Source organism: Staurois parvus, unplaced genomic scaffold, assembly GCF_062004578.1.
Source record: "Staurois parvus isolate SC_StPar_1 unplaced genomic scaffold, SC_StPar_1.0 ptg000025l, whole genome shotgun sequence".
In the NCBI taxonomy this organism is placed as follows: Eukaryota; Metazoa; Chordata; class Amphibia; order Anura; family Ranidae; genus Staurois; species Staurois parvus.
The window spans coordinates 15391745-15404752 of record NW_028317821.1 but is presented as its reverse complement, the minus strand read 5'-3'; the positions used below and the strand labels follow the sequence as shown (position 1 = coordinate 15404752).

The 13008-nt window shown below is 41.0% G+C and overlaps 1 protein-coding gene across 1 annotated transcript in view; it reads right to left on the bottom strand.

Moving 5' to 3' along the window:
• Window positions 1-13008, bottom strand: part of LOC149471955 (dynein axonemal heavy chain 3-like) — a 344597-nt gene that overhangs the window by 119532 nt on the left and 212057 nt on the right. The window contains 1 exon segment of the mRNA XM_089651978.1: window positions 2898-3017. Coding sequence (XP_089508104.1) covers window positions 2898-3017 — 120 coding nt within the window.

The window sequence follows — 13008 nt, the reverse complement described above, 5'->3', positions numbered from 1 at the left end:
CGACCATCTGTCCACCAACTGAAGCTCCGCAGAGGATGGGTGATGCAACAGGACAATGACCCAAAGCATACAAGTAATTCAACAGAACAATGGCTGCAACAGCACAGAAAACGCCTTCTGGAGTTGCCCAGTCAGAGTCCTGACCTCAACCCGATTGAAATGCTGTGGCATGACCTTAAGAGAGCGATTCACACCAGACATCCCAAGAATATTGCTACACTGAAACAGTTTTGTGAAGAGGAGTGGTCCAAAATTACTCCAGATCGTTGTGCAGGTCTGATCTGCAACTACAGGAAACGTTTGGTTGAGGTTATTGCTGCCAAAGGAGGGTCAACCAGTTATTAAGTCCAAAGGTTCACATACTTTTTCCTCCCTGCACTGTGAATGTTTACATGTTATGTGCAATTAAGCCATGGCAACATCTAATGTTTGTGTAGTATTATGTTCAGCAGACTGTGTTCTTCTATTGTTGTGACTTAGATGACGTTCAGAGCACATTTTATGCCCAATTCATGCAAAACTCCACATAATCCCAAGGGGTTCACATACTTTTTCTTGCAACTGTATATATATATATAAATATTTGTACATAAATAAATTATTTATCAAAAAGGCAAATTTTGTGTATATGGTAAGAAATCACATTGGTGAAAAGAACTCAAGGAAAATTATAGCGTGGTGATCAAATTATTAAGGTGTCCAAATTATGTGATTATTTGTTGTATTTAATGGCTAGAGGCACTGCAATATATTGATTAAGGGAATCGGACACCACCCTATTTAGTTAGAATAAATTATCTCATAAACCACCACAACTAACAATACTGTACTATATGGAATTTATTGTTAGGTTAAGGCTTTAAGGTTACAAAGCTACATTGAGTAGGACCAAAATGAAACATATGCCATGTAAGACCTTGGTGCAAAGTTATTCCCTTTAGCTTGGGTTCACATATATGCAGTGCAGTATATCGCATGTGATTTGCACAGGAACCACACCGAATTCCTGCGCAAATCACATGCGATTTGTGTGCGGTGCAATTGGAGCCATACATTTTGTATGGCTCTAATCGCACCGCACCTGCACCAAAAAGGTGCAGGACCCTTATTTGGTCCACACTAGAAGCGTATCGCATGGGTATTCACACCTATGTGATCCAATTCTGCACATCACACCACGTTTTGCAGACTGCTTTCGGGGTGTTGTTAACTTAACATGCACACCTGCAGTGGTTCTCATGAATGTGGTGCGATTCAGATGCAAATTCCTCACCACATCAGTGTGAACCAAGGCTTAAAGTCATTACAATGGACAAGAGTCCACTGTTTGCCTCTGAAAGAAAGGTTTTTACCCTCACATATAGAAAAGCTTCTTTACAGTAAGAGCTTTAAAAATATGGCTCCCTGAAGAATTAATTCTGGCCAGCTCAATAAATTATTTTAAAAAAGAGCTTTATACATTTCTAAATGAACAAAACATAGATATATGCTAATATTTACAAGTAATAAGGATTGTTGATCCAGGGAATATCTGATCTAGTATGTAAATATCAACTCATCTCTCTTACTATTGATTTATATAGAGCATTTTGTTTACCCACGACTGGGCAATGAAAAGCAGGATAGGGAAGGCCCAAAAGGAACAATAGGAGCTTGTTGGATTATCTTAATGTGTCAGGGCTCTTGGAGAACTCTGGAAATTTATAGGATATTATACACAAGAGCCTCTTTTAGCTGTCCATGTCTGTTGCCACTAGAATGATTTGTCCACCCATTCACATTTAAGAAATGACCTCTAATTTTTTTCTTGAAATAAGAAAACTGCTTAACCACGTAATTTGACACAGAAAAGAGCAATGGGTGAAGCTTAGACTTCTATGCCAACAACCCATAAATAACCTTTCATTGTACTGACCTCCATAAACTGATAAAATCTAAATTCTTATAGTGGGTTTCCTTTATAAATAAGATCAAAAGTCTGTATCATGAAATATTGCATATCTACCAACAGTCTTTGATTGCTTTGGTGCCTTCCCAAAATTTTCCTAGCACCTTAGCCACAGCATCATCACTATTTTGTATTGTATTCTGATCTGTCAGTACCTTCTTCTCTATCTGCTGGTATGTGTTACACTGTGGTCCTAATGACTTCCAGGAGCAGTTGATTAGAAAGCATAGCAGACTCTGTGGTCACAGATGTCACAAAAGCTTAAACTGACATTGTCTTTAACTATTAAATTAGGCTTCCAAAAGCTTAGTACACATGTGGATGCTACATGGTGTTGAGCTGCACTGGACTAAACATTGCATGCAGCATTCGAGTCGAGGCAACCCCTGACCCTCACGGAGTCCTAGCAGTCCCTTCTGTTGCAAGGTCATTTTGAATTAAAGTGGAGTGCTGAGCAATGTGGGTGCTGGATGCTCTGCTACTGTCTCCAGTTTCTGAAGAAATAGTCTTATACTCCCAAATGCAATCAAAATTATTGTTTAACCAACAAATGTAAGATGAGAAAGGGAGAAAACTCATTAGGGTTTATAACTTTCATACCCATTAAATAGTTACGATATCTGGCAACAAAATGACTATATTGGAACAATTTAATTGTGTACATCATTTAAAAGTGCCTTAATATTTCATGGCCATTGAAAATGGTATTATATTGAAATAACAGGAATGTTAAAAAGCTGTACTATTTATGAATAAATGGCTTAAAGATTCATATTTTTCTCAAAATCATCTTATTCTGATATTAAAAGCCATGTTCTGTTTAGGTGTACATACACATGAAAGTACTAAATTTGAAAGTCAATATTTTATCTCTGCATTTATATTTGCACTTGCAGAATTGGTACTTGCAGTGCATATTAAGTTTTCTGAGAAAGTGTGTTAGAATTACCTCCAGCTCAATACGATTAAATTCATCAAAGCATGCCCAAGCTCCAGACTGTGCCAGACCTTTGAAGAATTTCCCCATGGCTTTATAGTCTAGTCCATCAGAGCAGTTAAAAACAACACACTGGAAAAAAAGAAATAAAAAAAGAATAAAGAAAGTTATATTATCATAACAAAAAGTACAGTGAGCATGTTTGCAAAATAAAAAAAACACCTGAAAAAAATATGAATTAAATGGAGTTAAATCTGTTCTAATAATGAAAATTATTTAATTTAAAGCTATAATTTGTGTATTTTACAATACTGTTAATTAAAGGGAACCTGTCCGAGCAGCTCTGCAGGTTGCTATAGCCTATTTCAAGAAGCAAACCTATAACTGAGGTAAAGCACATTTCTGCAGCACCATGCACAGTTGAATGCCTGCCCTAGATTAAGCACTCCTATGATTTGGACAAAAGCAGCCTCCAGCTATGGAAGGGAGGCTTAACTGTGACAAATTTCAGCTGTGCTGAAAGTTTTCCTTTTGAAGCTCCAGTTTTGTTGAGAAAAATAAATATGCTTTGGATCAACTATGCATTGTTCTGATGTTCTGTAGACATTTGCATAATTATGTTGTTTTAGTGCACTTACTGATACTAAGGGGGTGATTTACTAAAACTGGTGCACATAGAATGTGGTGCAGCTGTGCATAGTAACCAATCAGCTTCTAGGTTTTTCGGCAAAGCTTAATTGAACAAGATGAAGTTAGAAGCTGATTGGTTACCATGTACAGCTGCACCAGTTTTAGTAAATCTCACCCTAAGCATGAAAGTCTTTTGTGATAGGTTCCTGTTCTCCAATTTTTAGTATTGTACCCCTTTTTCCCCAGCATTCCTTTAATGCAGTACCAGTGGTATAAAGGACATAATGGGGTGCGATATCAGGTACTGTATAGCATTGTAGAATAAGGAACTAACTACTATGAGTAAGTAGGGCACTTAGGAATATCATTGCCTATTGCACATTAAATAGAAAAAAAAATGTTTAATATCATAACACCCTCCAGCCTACAACTTGTTTATCAACATTTTCCAGGAGGATGCCCCATGCTGCGAAAATTTCCCAGCCACCATATTTGCCAACAGTCCTTAAATGCCCGAGACGCTCACAGATTTTTTACATTTGTCACAGACAGTCCTTGTCCTGGGCTGAATCACATAAATTGAGTTTTGTCATGGATAGGTCTACTTTGTCACAGACCACTGCGGCCGTAGTGGCTGGTCTATTGCAGTGTGTTGAGATGTTGGGGTGGAGAGAAAAATTGCATGGGGGGAGCCCAAGAGAATCTTAGACTCTGTTTAACCGCACCCCCTTTAAGCCACGCCCAATATTTAGCACAATTTAACACGTTGCCGCCCGGTCTATAGCGGATTGATGGCCAGGTGGTCCACTTCTCCCTGAGATTGGGCATCATATTACTTCCTGTAGATTGCGCTGTGCATGCGCGCCCCTGGGGGCACGCAGCGTGGCTGTTTCTGTCAGGCTGTGTCTCTTGGACACAGCACTTCCCTGCTGGAGGTGAAGAGGCAATGAAATTGGCTTTTTACCACGTGATCGGCTGTGACCTGTCACAGCAGATCATAAGTGTCAACACGATTGGCTGTGGCCTGTCACAGCCGATCATAAATGTAAACACACAGTGACCACTCACTGTTACCATCTTCTCCTCCTCACACACCAATCTTGTGTGAGGAGGAGAACCTAGGAACAGTGAGTTTTTCAAACCCTTTCACTACTGTGCAACACACTGCCCCTAATAAAGAGTCCCTGTCAGTGCCACTAGTGGATCTGTCAGATCAGCCCATCAGTGGATCTGTCAGTGGACCCATCAGTGGATTTGTCAGTGCTACCAATAGTGGATCTGCCTGTGCCACCATCAGTGCATCTGTTAGTGCCACCATCAGCGCATCTGTTAGTGCAGCTCATCAGTACACAGCCCATCAGTGGATCTGTCAGTGCCGCCATCAGTGGATCTGTCAGTGCAGACCATCAGTACACAGCCCATCAGTGGATTTGTCAGTGCCATTGGTGCATTTGTCAGTGCATCCCCATCAGTGGATCTGTCAGTGTAGCCCATCAGAGTGCAGCCCATCAGTGGACCTGTCAGTGCAGCCCATCAGTATACTTGTCAGTGTACCTGTCAGTGCAGCCCATCAGTGCATCCATCAGTGTACCTGTCAGTGCACTCATTAGTGCAGCCCATTGGTGTACCTGTCACCAGCTATTAGTACACCCTAATCGGTGGACTTGTCACAGAATCGACATAACTGCCGCCCATCTGCAGTGTACCCATCATAGCCACCTATCAGCAGTTTGCCCCTCATACAGCCACAATCACCAGAGCCGCAATGTCCAAAAAATATTTTACTAGTGAGGAGGCTCTCAAAATCCTCAGCATGCCGGATGAGAGCAGCAGTGAGCTCTCACCACCCAATTCCGATTCGGTAGAAAGTAGTAGGTCAGTGACCAAATCGGAAGAGCACTCTGAAGAGCAGGCAACCACAAGCAGCGCCATACACCTCAATGGTCAATCAGCCAGACCCCAGGATGAAAGGCCCAGTACAAGCACTGAAATATCCCACCAGACCCCAAGAATTAGGACCCAAACATATCTTCCTGACACCCTGGCAAACCCACTATGTCTGCCTTCCAGCTCAGGATCAGCTTCAATCCTACCTTTCAGACCAAAACTGAAAATTTTTCTGAAATTGATTTTTTTATTTGTTTTTCCCTGCCGATTTACTGCAATACATCGTGGACCAGACAAACCTTTTTGCTCAGCAGTATATTGATAATAATCCCAATAGATCCTACGCCCGTCCTTTTCTATGGAGACGTCTAACAGTGGAGGAGTTAAAATTGTTTTTGGGTCTTATGTTTAACATGGGGCTTACAAAAGAAACTAACTGCATGCCTACTGGTCCACCAACCCCATCTATCATATGCCCATCTATTATGTCCCGGTCATGCTATGATCTGATCATGTGATTCCTGCAATTCAATGACAGCTCACAGTGCCCTCCCAGAGATCATCCCAACTATGACAAGTTATACACAATCCATCCCCTAATAAATTCTTTTGCTAAGAGATTTGCGGAACTTTATGTCCCTGAGCAACAAATTTGTGTTGATGAATCCCTTGTCCACTTCACTGGTCGGCTGGGATTCAAGCAATACATCCCCAGTAAAAGGGCCAGGTATGGATTGAAGCTGAACAAGCTATGCGAAAGAGCTACAGGATATGTGCATGCATTCTGTGTGTACGAAGGTAAAGACTCCCAGCTCCATCCCCGAGTGCCCAACCTACATTGACACAAGTGGCAAAATATTTTGGGACCTGGCATTCCCACTGTTCCAAAAAGGTTATCATATCTACCTTTATAACTATTATACCAGTCTCCACCTTTTCTGGCATCTGTACCGTGAGACTACCTTAGCCTGCAGTACCACCCGAAAAAATAGAATGGGCTTTCTGCAAGGTTTAGTAACCAGAAGGCTACAAAGGGGGGAATCCGCAAGTCTGAGAAACAAGGAAGTGTTGGCCATGTCCTGTACGTCCTGTCCACCATCCACAATGAAAACTCAGTGGAAATTCATGGAAGACACGGTCCCATCCAAAAACCTGAATGTATCCACAATTATAATTGGTTCATGGGGGGGGGGGGGTGGATTTAAATGACCAGATGCTACAGCCCTATTTGTCAACAAGAAAGTCCCTCTTCTGGTACAAAAAAGTAGCAATTTATTTTTTTCCATTTGACCATTTACAATACATTTCTCATCTATCAAATGTCAACAGAAAGACCCACCACCTTCCTTAAATATATTGAAGAAATTATCACTGCCCTGATCTACCAGCAGGGATCCCCCCCAGAAAACATTCGCTCTGATTGTGTGAGCAGACTTCACGAGCATCATTTTCCAGAAAACATTCCACCCACAGAATCAGGAAGAAGATGCCAAAAAACATGTCGCGTATGCAACAGAAGAGGAGTTAGGAAAGACACCAGTGTTCATTGTCCATAATGTCCCTCCCAACCAGTCCTATGCATAGGAGACTGCTTCCGACGTTATCACATCACTAAAATATTAGTTTCCTTATTTTTAACAGCCTGCCATTTCCTAGTTTCTAAATTCGTCCTGATCATTCGCCTGCTGCCTTGATTGACTATGCCTTTGTATCCACGTTAATTGACCCTAGCCTGTTTACTGGCGATGCCTATGCCTGCTGTCTGGATTGTTTCTAAGCCGCTTTTCTGCCTTGCACCTGAACTGACCCTGGCCTGTTTACTGACAATGCTTTTGCCTGCTGTCTGGATTGTTTCTAAATTATGTTTCTGTCTTCCACCTGCACTGACCTCTGCCTGTTAATCGACCATGTTTTTTTCCTGCCGCTTGAACTGATCTTTTGCACTGCTACTGTAGTAGTGGGATGCAAGATAACACATGGGTCTCACATATGTGAGGGGCTTCAGAGTAGAGAAAAACAGTTTTTGGTTTTCACCGGGTTTTGTAATTCTTGGATCAGGGCTGTTAGTCAGGAGGCTTTGAAGAGATTGGGTGGGACGAAGCCTCTACCCCTGTGGCCAGGTCTTACCTGACTGAGGCCCTAAGCCTGATGTTCCTTCCTGCTGCCTGGACTAATGCTGTACTGACCATATCTCTACCTGCTGCCTGTAATGACCCAGGACTTTTAATGAACCATGTTCTTGCCTGCTACCTGAACTAGTACTTTAGCTTTGCTGACCATATCCCTACCTGCTGCCTGTAATGACCCAGAAGTGTTTTTTGGACTATGTTTTTGCCTGCTACCTGAATTAGTACTTTGGCTGTGCTGACCATATCTCTGCCTGCTGCCTGTAATGACCCAGGAATTTTTTTGGACTATGTTCCTGCCTGCTGCAAGTACTATTCATTGGGCTACTGCTGACCACATCTCTACCTGCTTCCTGGACCACTGCTCTCCTCTGCAGACAACTTTTCTACTACAACCACAGGTAATCTTCTGTTTATTATTATTATTACATGGAGTTTATATAGCGCCAAAGGGTTTGCTCAGCGCTGTAGAATAGAGGGGGGACAATACAGTACAACAACAACAACAAACAGCACACGAGGGGTTAGAGGGCCCTACTCTTTCGAGCTTACAATCTAGGAGGGAGGGGATAGTGGTACAGGAGGAAGTGGCTGTGGGGGGTGGAGTGGTAGGAGGAATGTTTACCCTTTGTTTAGCTAGGCTCATGCATGTGGTATCACCATATTCAGGAGGAGTAGCAGAATGTATTTTGGGGTGTAATTCTGGCTATGTCCATGCTGTTTTTCAAAATATCTTATAAATTGACAACTCTGTGTAAAAAAAATGTTTTCACTTCCTTTCCACATTTTTAAAAAACTTGTGGAAAAAAAATGACACGTTCAAAATACTCATTATGCCTTGTAGAATATACTCTGGGGTGTTTTATTTCCAAAATTGGGTCATTTTGTGGGTAATTCTATGGTCCTGGTGCTTCAGGGCCTTCAGAAATGTGAGAGATAGTCAGGAAATTAGATGTGTAATTTATGCCCCTAGAATGCCTGATGGTGCTACTTGGATGTTGGGCCTCTGTATGTGGCCAGGCTGTTAAAAAGTCTCACACATGTGGTATCACCAAACGTGGGACAAGTAGAAGAATGTATTTTGAGGTGTAATTCTTGGTATGTACATGCTATGTGTAAGAAATATTTTATAAATTGACAAATTTGTGTAAAAAAATATGTTTTCATTTTCTTTCCACATTATTAAAAACTTGTGGGAAAAAATGACACATTCAAAAGACTCATTATACCTCATAGAATATACGATGGGGTGTTTTCTTTCCAAAATGGGGTCATTTTGTGGGTAATTCCATTGTCCTGGTGGTCCAGGTCCTTCAAAAATTTGATAAGTAGTCAGAAAATTAGAAGTGTAATTTATGCCCCTAGAATGCCTGATGGTGCTAATCGGATGTTAGGCCTCTGTATGTGGCCAGGCTATGTAAAAGTCCCACACATGTGATATTGTCATATTCAGGACAAGTAGCAGAATGTATTTTGGGGTGTAATTCTTGGTATGTACATGCTATATGTTAGAAATATCTTATAAATTAACAACTTTGTGTAAAAAAAATGTTTTCATTTTCTTTCCACATTAGATTTACCAAAAAAACATATAATATGAAGTCAAACCTAAACAACCCTTTCAATTGTATCCAGTTAGACAGGCTCTTGAGCTACATAATTGAAGGTAAATCTAAAATAAATTGTGCAGACATTGGACAGCAAATTGCAAGGACATTGTATAGTGTATGCCCTGTATGACCAGCCTAAGTAATCCTGCACCCCCTGGGCCAGAGAATGGGAGAGGGCATTCTGGTGGGAAACCTGGCTAGCTCCTCACCCAGGACTATTAATTATTAAGTGGTAGCTTCTGTATCCCCTTGCCCAGGGATTCCCTCAGGCAGCTGAGTGAAGAGGAAAATTCAACTGGGGCCTGAGGTGGTACACTGGGGCCTGAGGTGGAGGGCTGGAGAGCACTTTCAACAAAGAGACTTTGCTGTTTACGAACTTGTATATAGTTGCTAAGGATTTTGTCCTCGGTTGCGGTTCCTTTGGGTATCCCATACACCCCTCAACCCCATCAAAGTTCAATACTTCCTCAATAAAACAAAAACAAAAAGTTCAAGGACTGTTGTGCAAGGCCTGAAGAAAGTGCGTGTTGCTTGGCTGTGCAGGAATATAGGGGGACCCAAATCTGAGCAACTCCTAGTAGTGCTACATTTAGTAAGAAAAGTGATCGCTGATTTCATTGGGAATGCTGAACCTGTGAAGGTGGGTAGGAGCCATCTTCTGGAAGAGGAGGAGGGCAGGTGTAGGGTGTGTTACTGAGGTCAGCTGGTGAACTACTTCCCTCTACTGGTTCTCCTATCCTGAATACCAATTTCAGGACAGCGAATGGAGAAGTTTTGAAAAGGATACTTTCACACTGATAGGCTGCAAAATATATAAAAAAACTTATTCCTGCACCAAACCTTCAAAATATCAATCTAAACTGCTGCTGTGCAAATTGTGAAAAACACAAACAATATAAATATAAATAAACAGCGCAAAATTAGATTCTTAATCACTCATAAAATTAATAAAATATGTGCATAAATTAATAGTGCTTACCCTCACTCATAAATAAAACACCCAAAAGTCCATGTGCTAAAAAATTATTAAATTATTAATATAAATGTGTAAACTTCTTTTCTTCAAAATTTCTTTAGGTGTAAAAAAGGAGCTTCCACCTTGCACCCGTGCACAAACCAACATCAAATACACTCACCAGAACTTGGTGAGTAAAAAACCTTTAAGGAATTTTAGGGATCCTAAACCCTCCTTGGTGCCACACTAGAGGAAATCTTCACCATCCGAATAGACTCCACCGTTCAACCAGAAGAAAAAAACTCACATAGTATTATATTGTCACACAATAGTAACCTTTTAAAACGGAGATTAAGGCCACTCACATGTTAATCACTTGATAAAGGCATGTTTATTATATATAGTAGGCTTCAGTTAAGCAAGTATACAAACTCTTTCTTCCAGGGATCTCACATCCACAGTGGAACAAAGCCAGGACTCCTCATAGACCAACACAATTAACCAAGATGGCCGCTGGAACGCACCGCTCAGCATGCGTTCCACTCACCGGAAATTACGTCAGGCGTACGGGGTGTGGACCGGAAATGCGTCAACGCGTTTCGCCCCTCCTATCGGGTGTTATCCGTGAGTTTTTTAAAGGATATGTTACTCAAAAACTGCACTAAAAATGCATCTCAGGTGTGTTTTTGAGGCGTTTCCATTGATTTCAATAGGGAGGTCAATTTTTGGTACTTTTTTTTAACTGAAAAAACAAAAATGGTGCAAGCAGGATTTTTTTACACTGAAACGGAAATTAAATGCCCCAGTGTGAAAACACACATAGACTTACATAGGAAAGCATTTTTCATGAGCTTTTCTTGCGCTTTTTTTTTAACACAAAAGTGCTTCAAAAACTCTTCAGTGTGAAAGGGCCCTTAGTCTAAGAGAAATAGAAAGCTTTATCTATTCTGCAACAGAAGTACATTATTGGTATATGGAGTCATAGAGAAGCTGTAATATAGAAAAAAAAAACCCTGAACTTAACCTTAAGCCTGGGTTCACACTGATGCGGTGCGGAATTTGCACCGGTTTCTGTGAGATTTCCACACTGCGTCATAATCGCACCCCATTCACACGAACCACTGCGGGTGTGTATTTTTTATGTTAACGACACCCTGAAATCAGTTTGCAAAATGCGGTGCAATGTGCAGCATCAGATCTCATAGGTGTGAACACCCATGCGATCCAATTCTGGTGCAGACTAAAAAAGGATCCTGCACTTTTTTGCATGCTGATGCGGTGCAATTTGAGCCATACAAAATGTATGGCTCAAATTGCACCGCACAGAAATCGCATGTGATTTGCACAGGAATGCGGTGCGGTCATCAGTGTGAACCCAGGCTTAAAGTGTTACCAAACCCACAACAGTACACTCAGTCTGTATATGCAGTAAAGCATGCTTGATATACTCACTGTGGAACCTAAGGGGTTAATCCTCTGCATTGTGTAAAAAGGCCGTTTGATCCTGTCTTCTCTAATCCTCCCCTTTTTCAAGTGACCACCTTTTATCTCCAGACTGAACCCTAGTTTGGTGTGTATTGCTAGAGGGTGTTTTTTTTCTTGGGAGAGTGCATGTGATCAGCACAGGGCCAATCAGCACTGTCCAGACAGAGGTCAGGGGATTTGCATCCTCCTAGAGCAGAAAGAAAACTCATCCTACAAACTTTAGCTAGTGCTGGGCTGGACACTGATAGAAGTCACAAGACTGCTCTAACTGCTGATGAGAAAAGGTATTTAGCAGTTTATATTTACTAAAATAATTGCATTTCCATGTTCTGTGTACTGTGGGGGACCAGATATAGTTGACGTAGAGTCCTGGGTTTAGTAATGCTTTAGGGCTAATGTACACTGCAGCTCCTAAACTGACACTCAGGAGCTGTTCAGCATTTTTTCCAGCAGCCCCTGAACTCTCCCTAATGTTTTCCTATGTTTCCATGTACACATAGTCGTTTACAGGCTGTTTCAAATGCCTGTAAATTTGTGTAAACGCTTGTAAACGCGGTTAACGTTTATGCGTGTTTGCATTTAGAAGCGGTTTTTAACTGTTCCATGTCCAGATGCTGTCCAGAGCCTTTTTTCATCACCAGAAATGCAAGCAAAGTGTATTCCATGTATTCAAATGGACCTAGTACACCAGCGCAGTCAGTTCCAGGTTTTGCGTGAAGGAAAAGATGGTAGAATGTGCTGCATTATGCTCATGATGGGATCCATAGTGAATACAACCAGAAAAGACAGGTCATCTGAACACATACTGCTCTCTCTGCTTCTGCTCTCTCTATTCCTCTCAAAATGTCTTAAATAGTTAATTTTTTACTATTTTTCAGTGCATTCTGGGCATTTGGGAGTGTCTCCTGAGGTTATCTTTTAAAAACGCTTCTAAACGCAAACGCGCATAAACGTGGCTAAACTGATGTTTTTTAACCTACGTTTTCCAGCAGTCAGTTTCCATTGTTCAGAAGAATTTTCCAAATGCCCCGTGTACATGAGCCCTAAGGTTACAGTGGCATCTGCAGAGCAATATGTAATGTTTGTATTTGCCAGCTACAGTTATACTATTAAATATAATTAATAATACATTTTAAAAACAGAAAAAAAAAAATAATTTTACATTTTTTTGTGAACTGGCAAACTATAAAAACAAACAAAATGTAGCAGTTTTTTTTTTTTTTGTTGTTGAGCTTTCTCAACACTGCGGAGAAGGATTAGAAGTCCCAACAATATTTTTCTATCTATGCTACCTTCCTGTCCAGAAGATAACCACTCCATGATTTTGGGTTCTGGTCTCCTAGGAACAAGCAGTGTAACAAAATATGCCCAACGGAGTCAAATAAATACCTTCCCAGCAGAAATTCAGAACAGGTAGATATTCTTAGAGA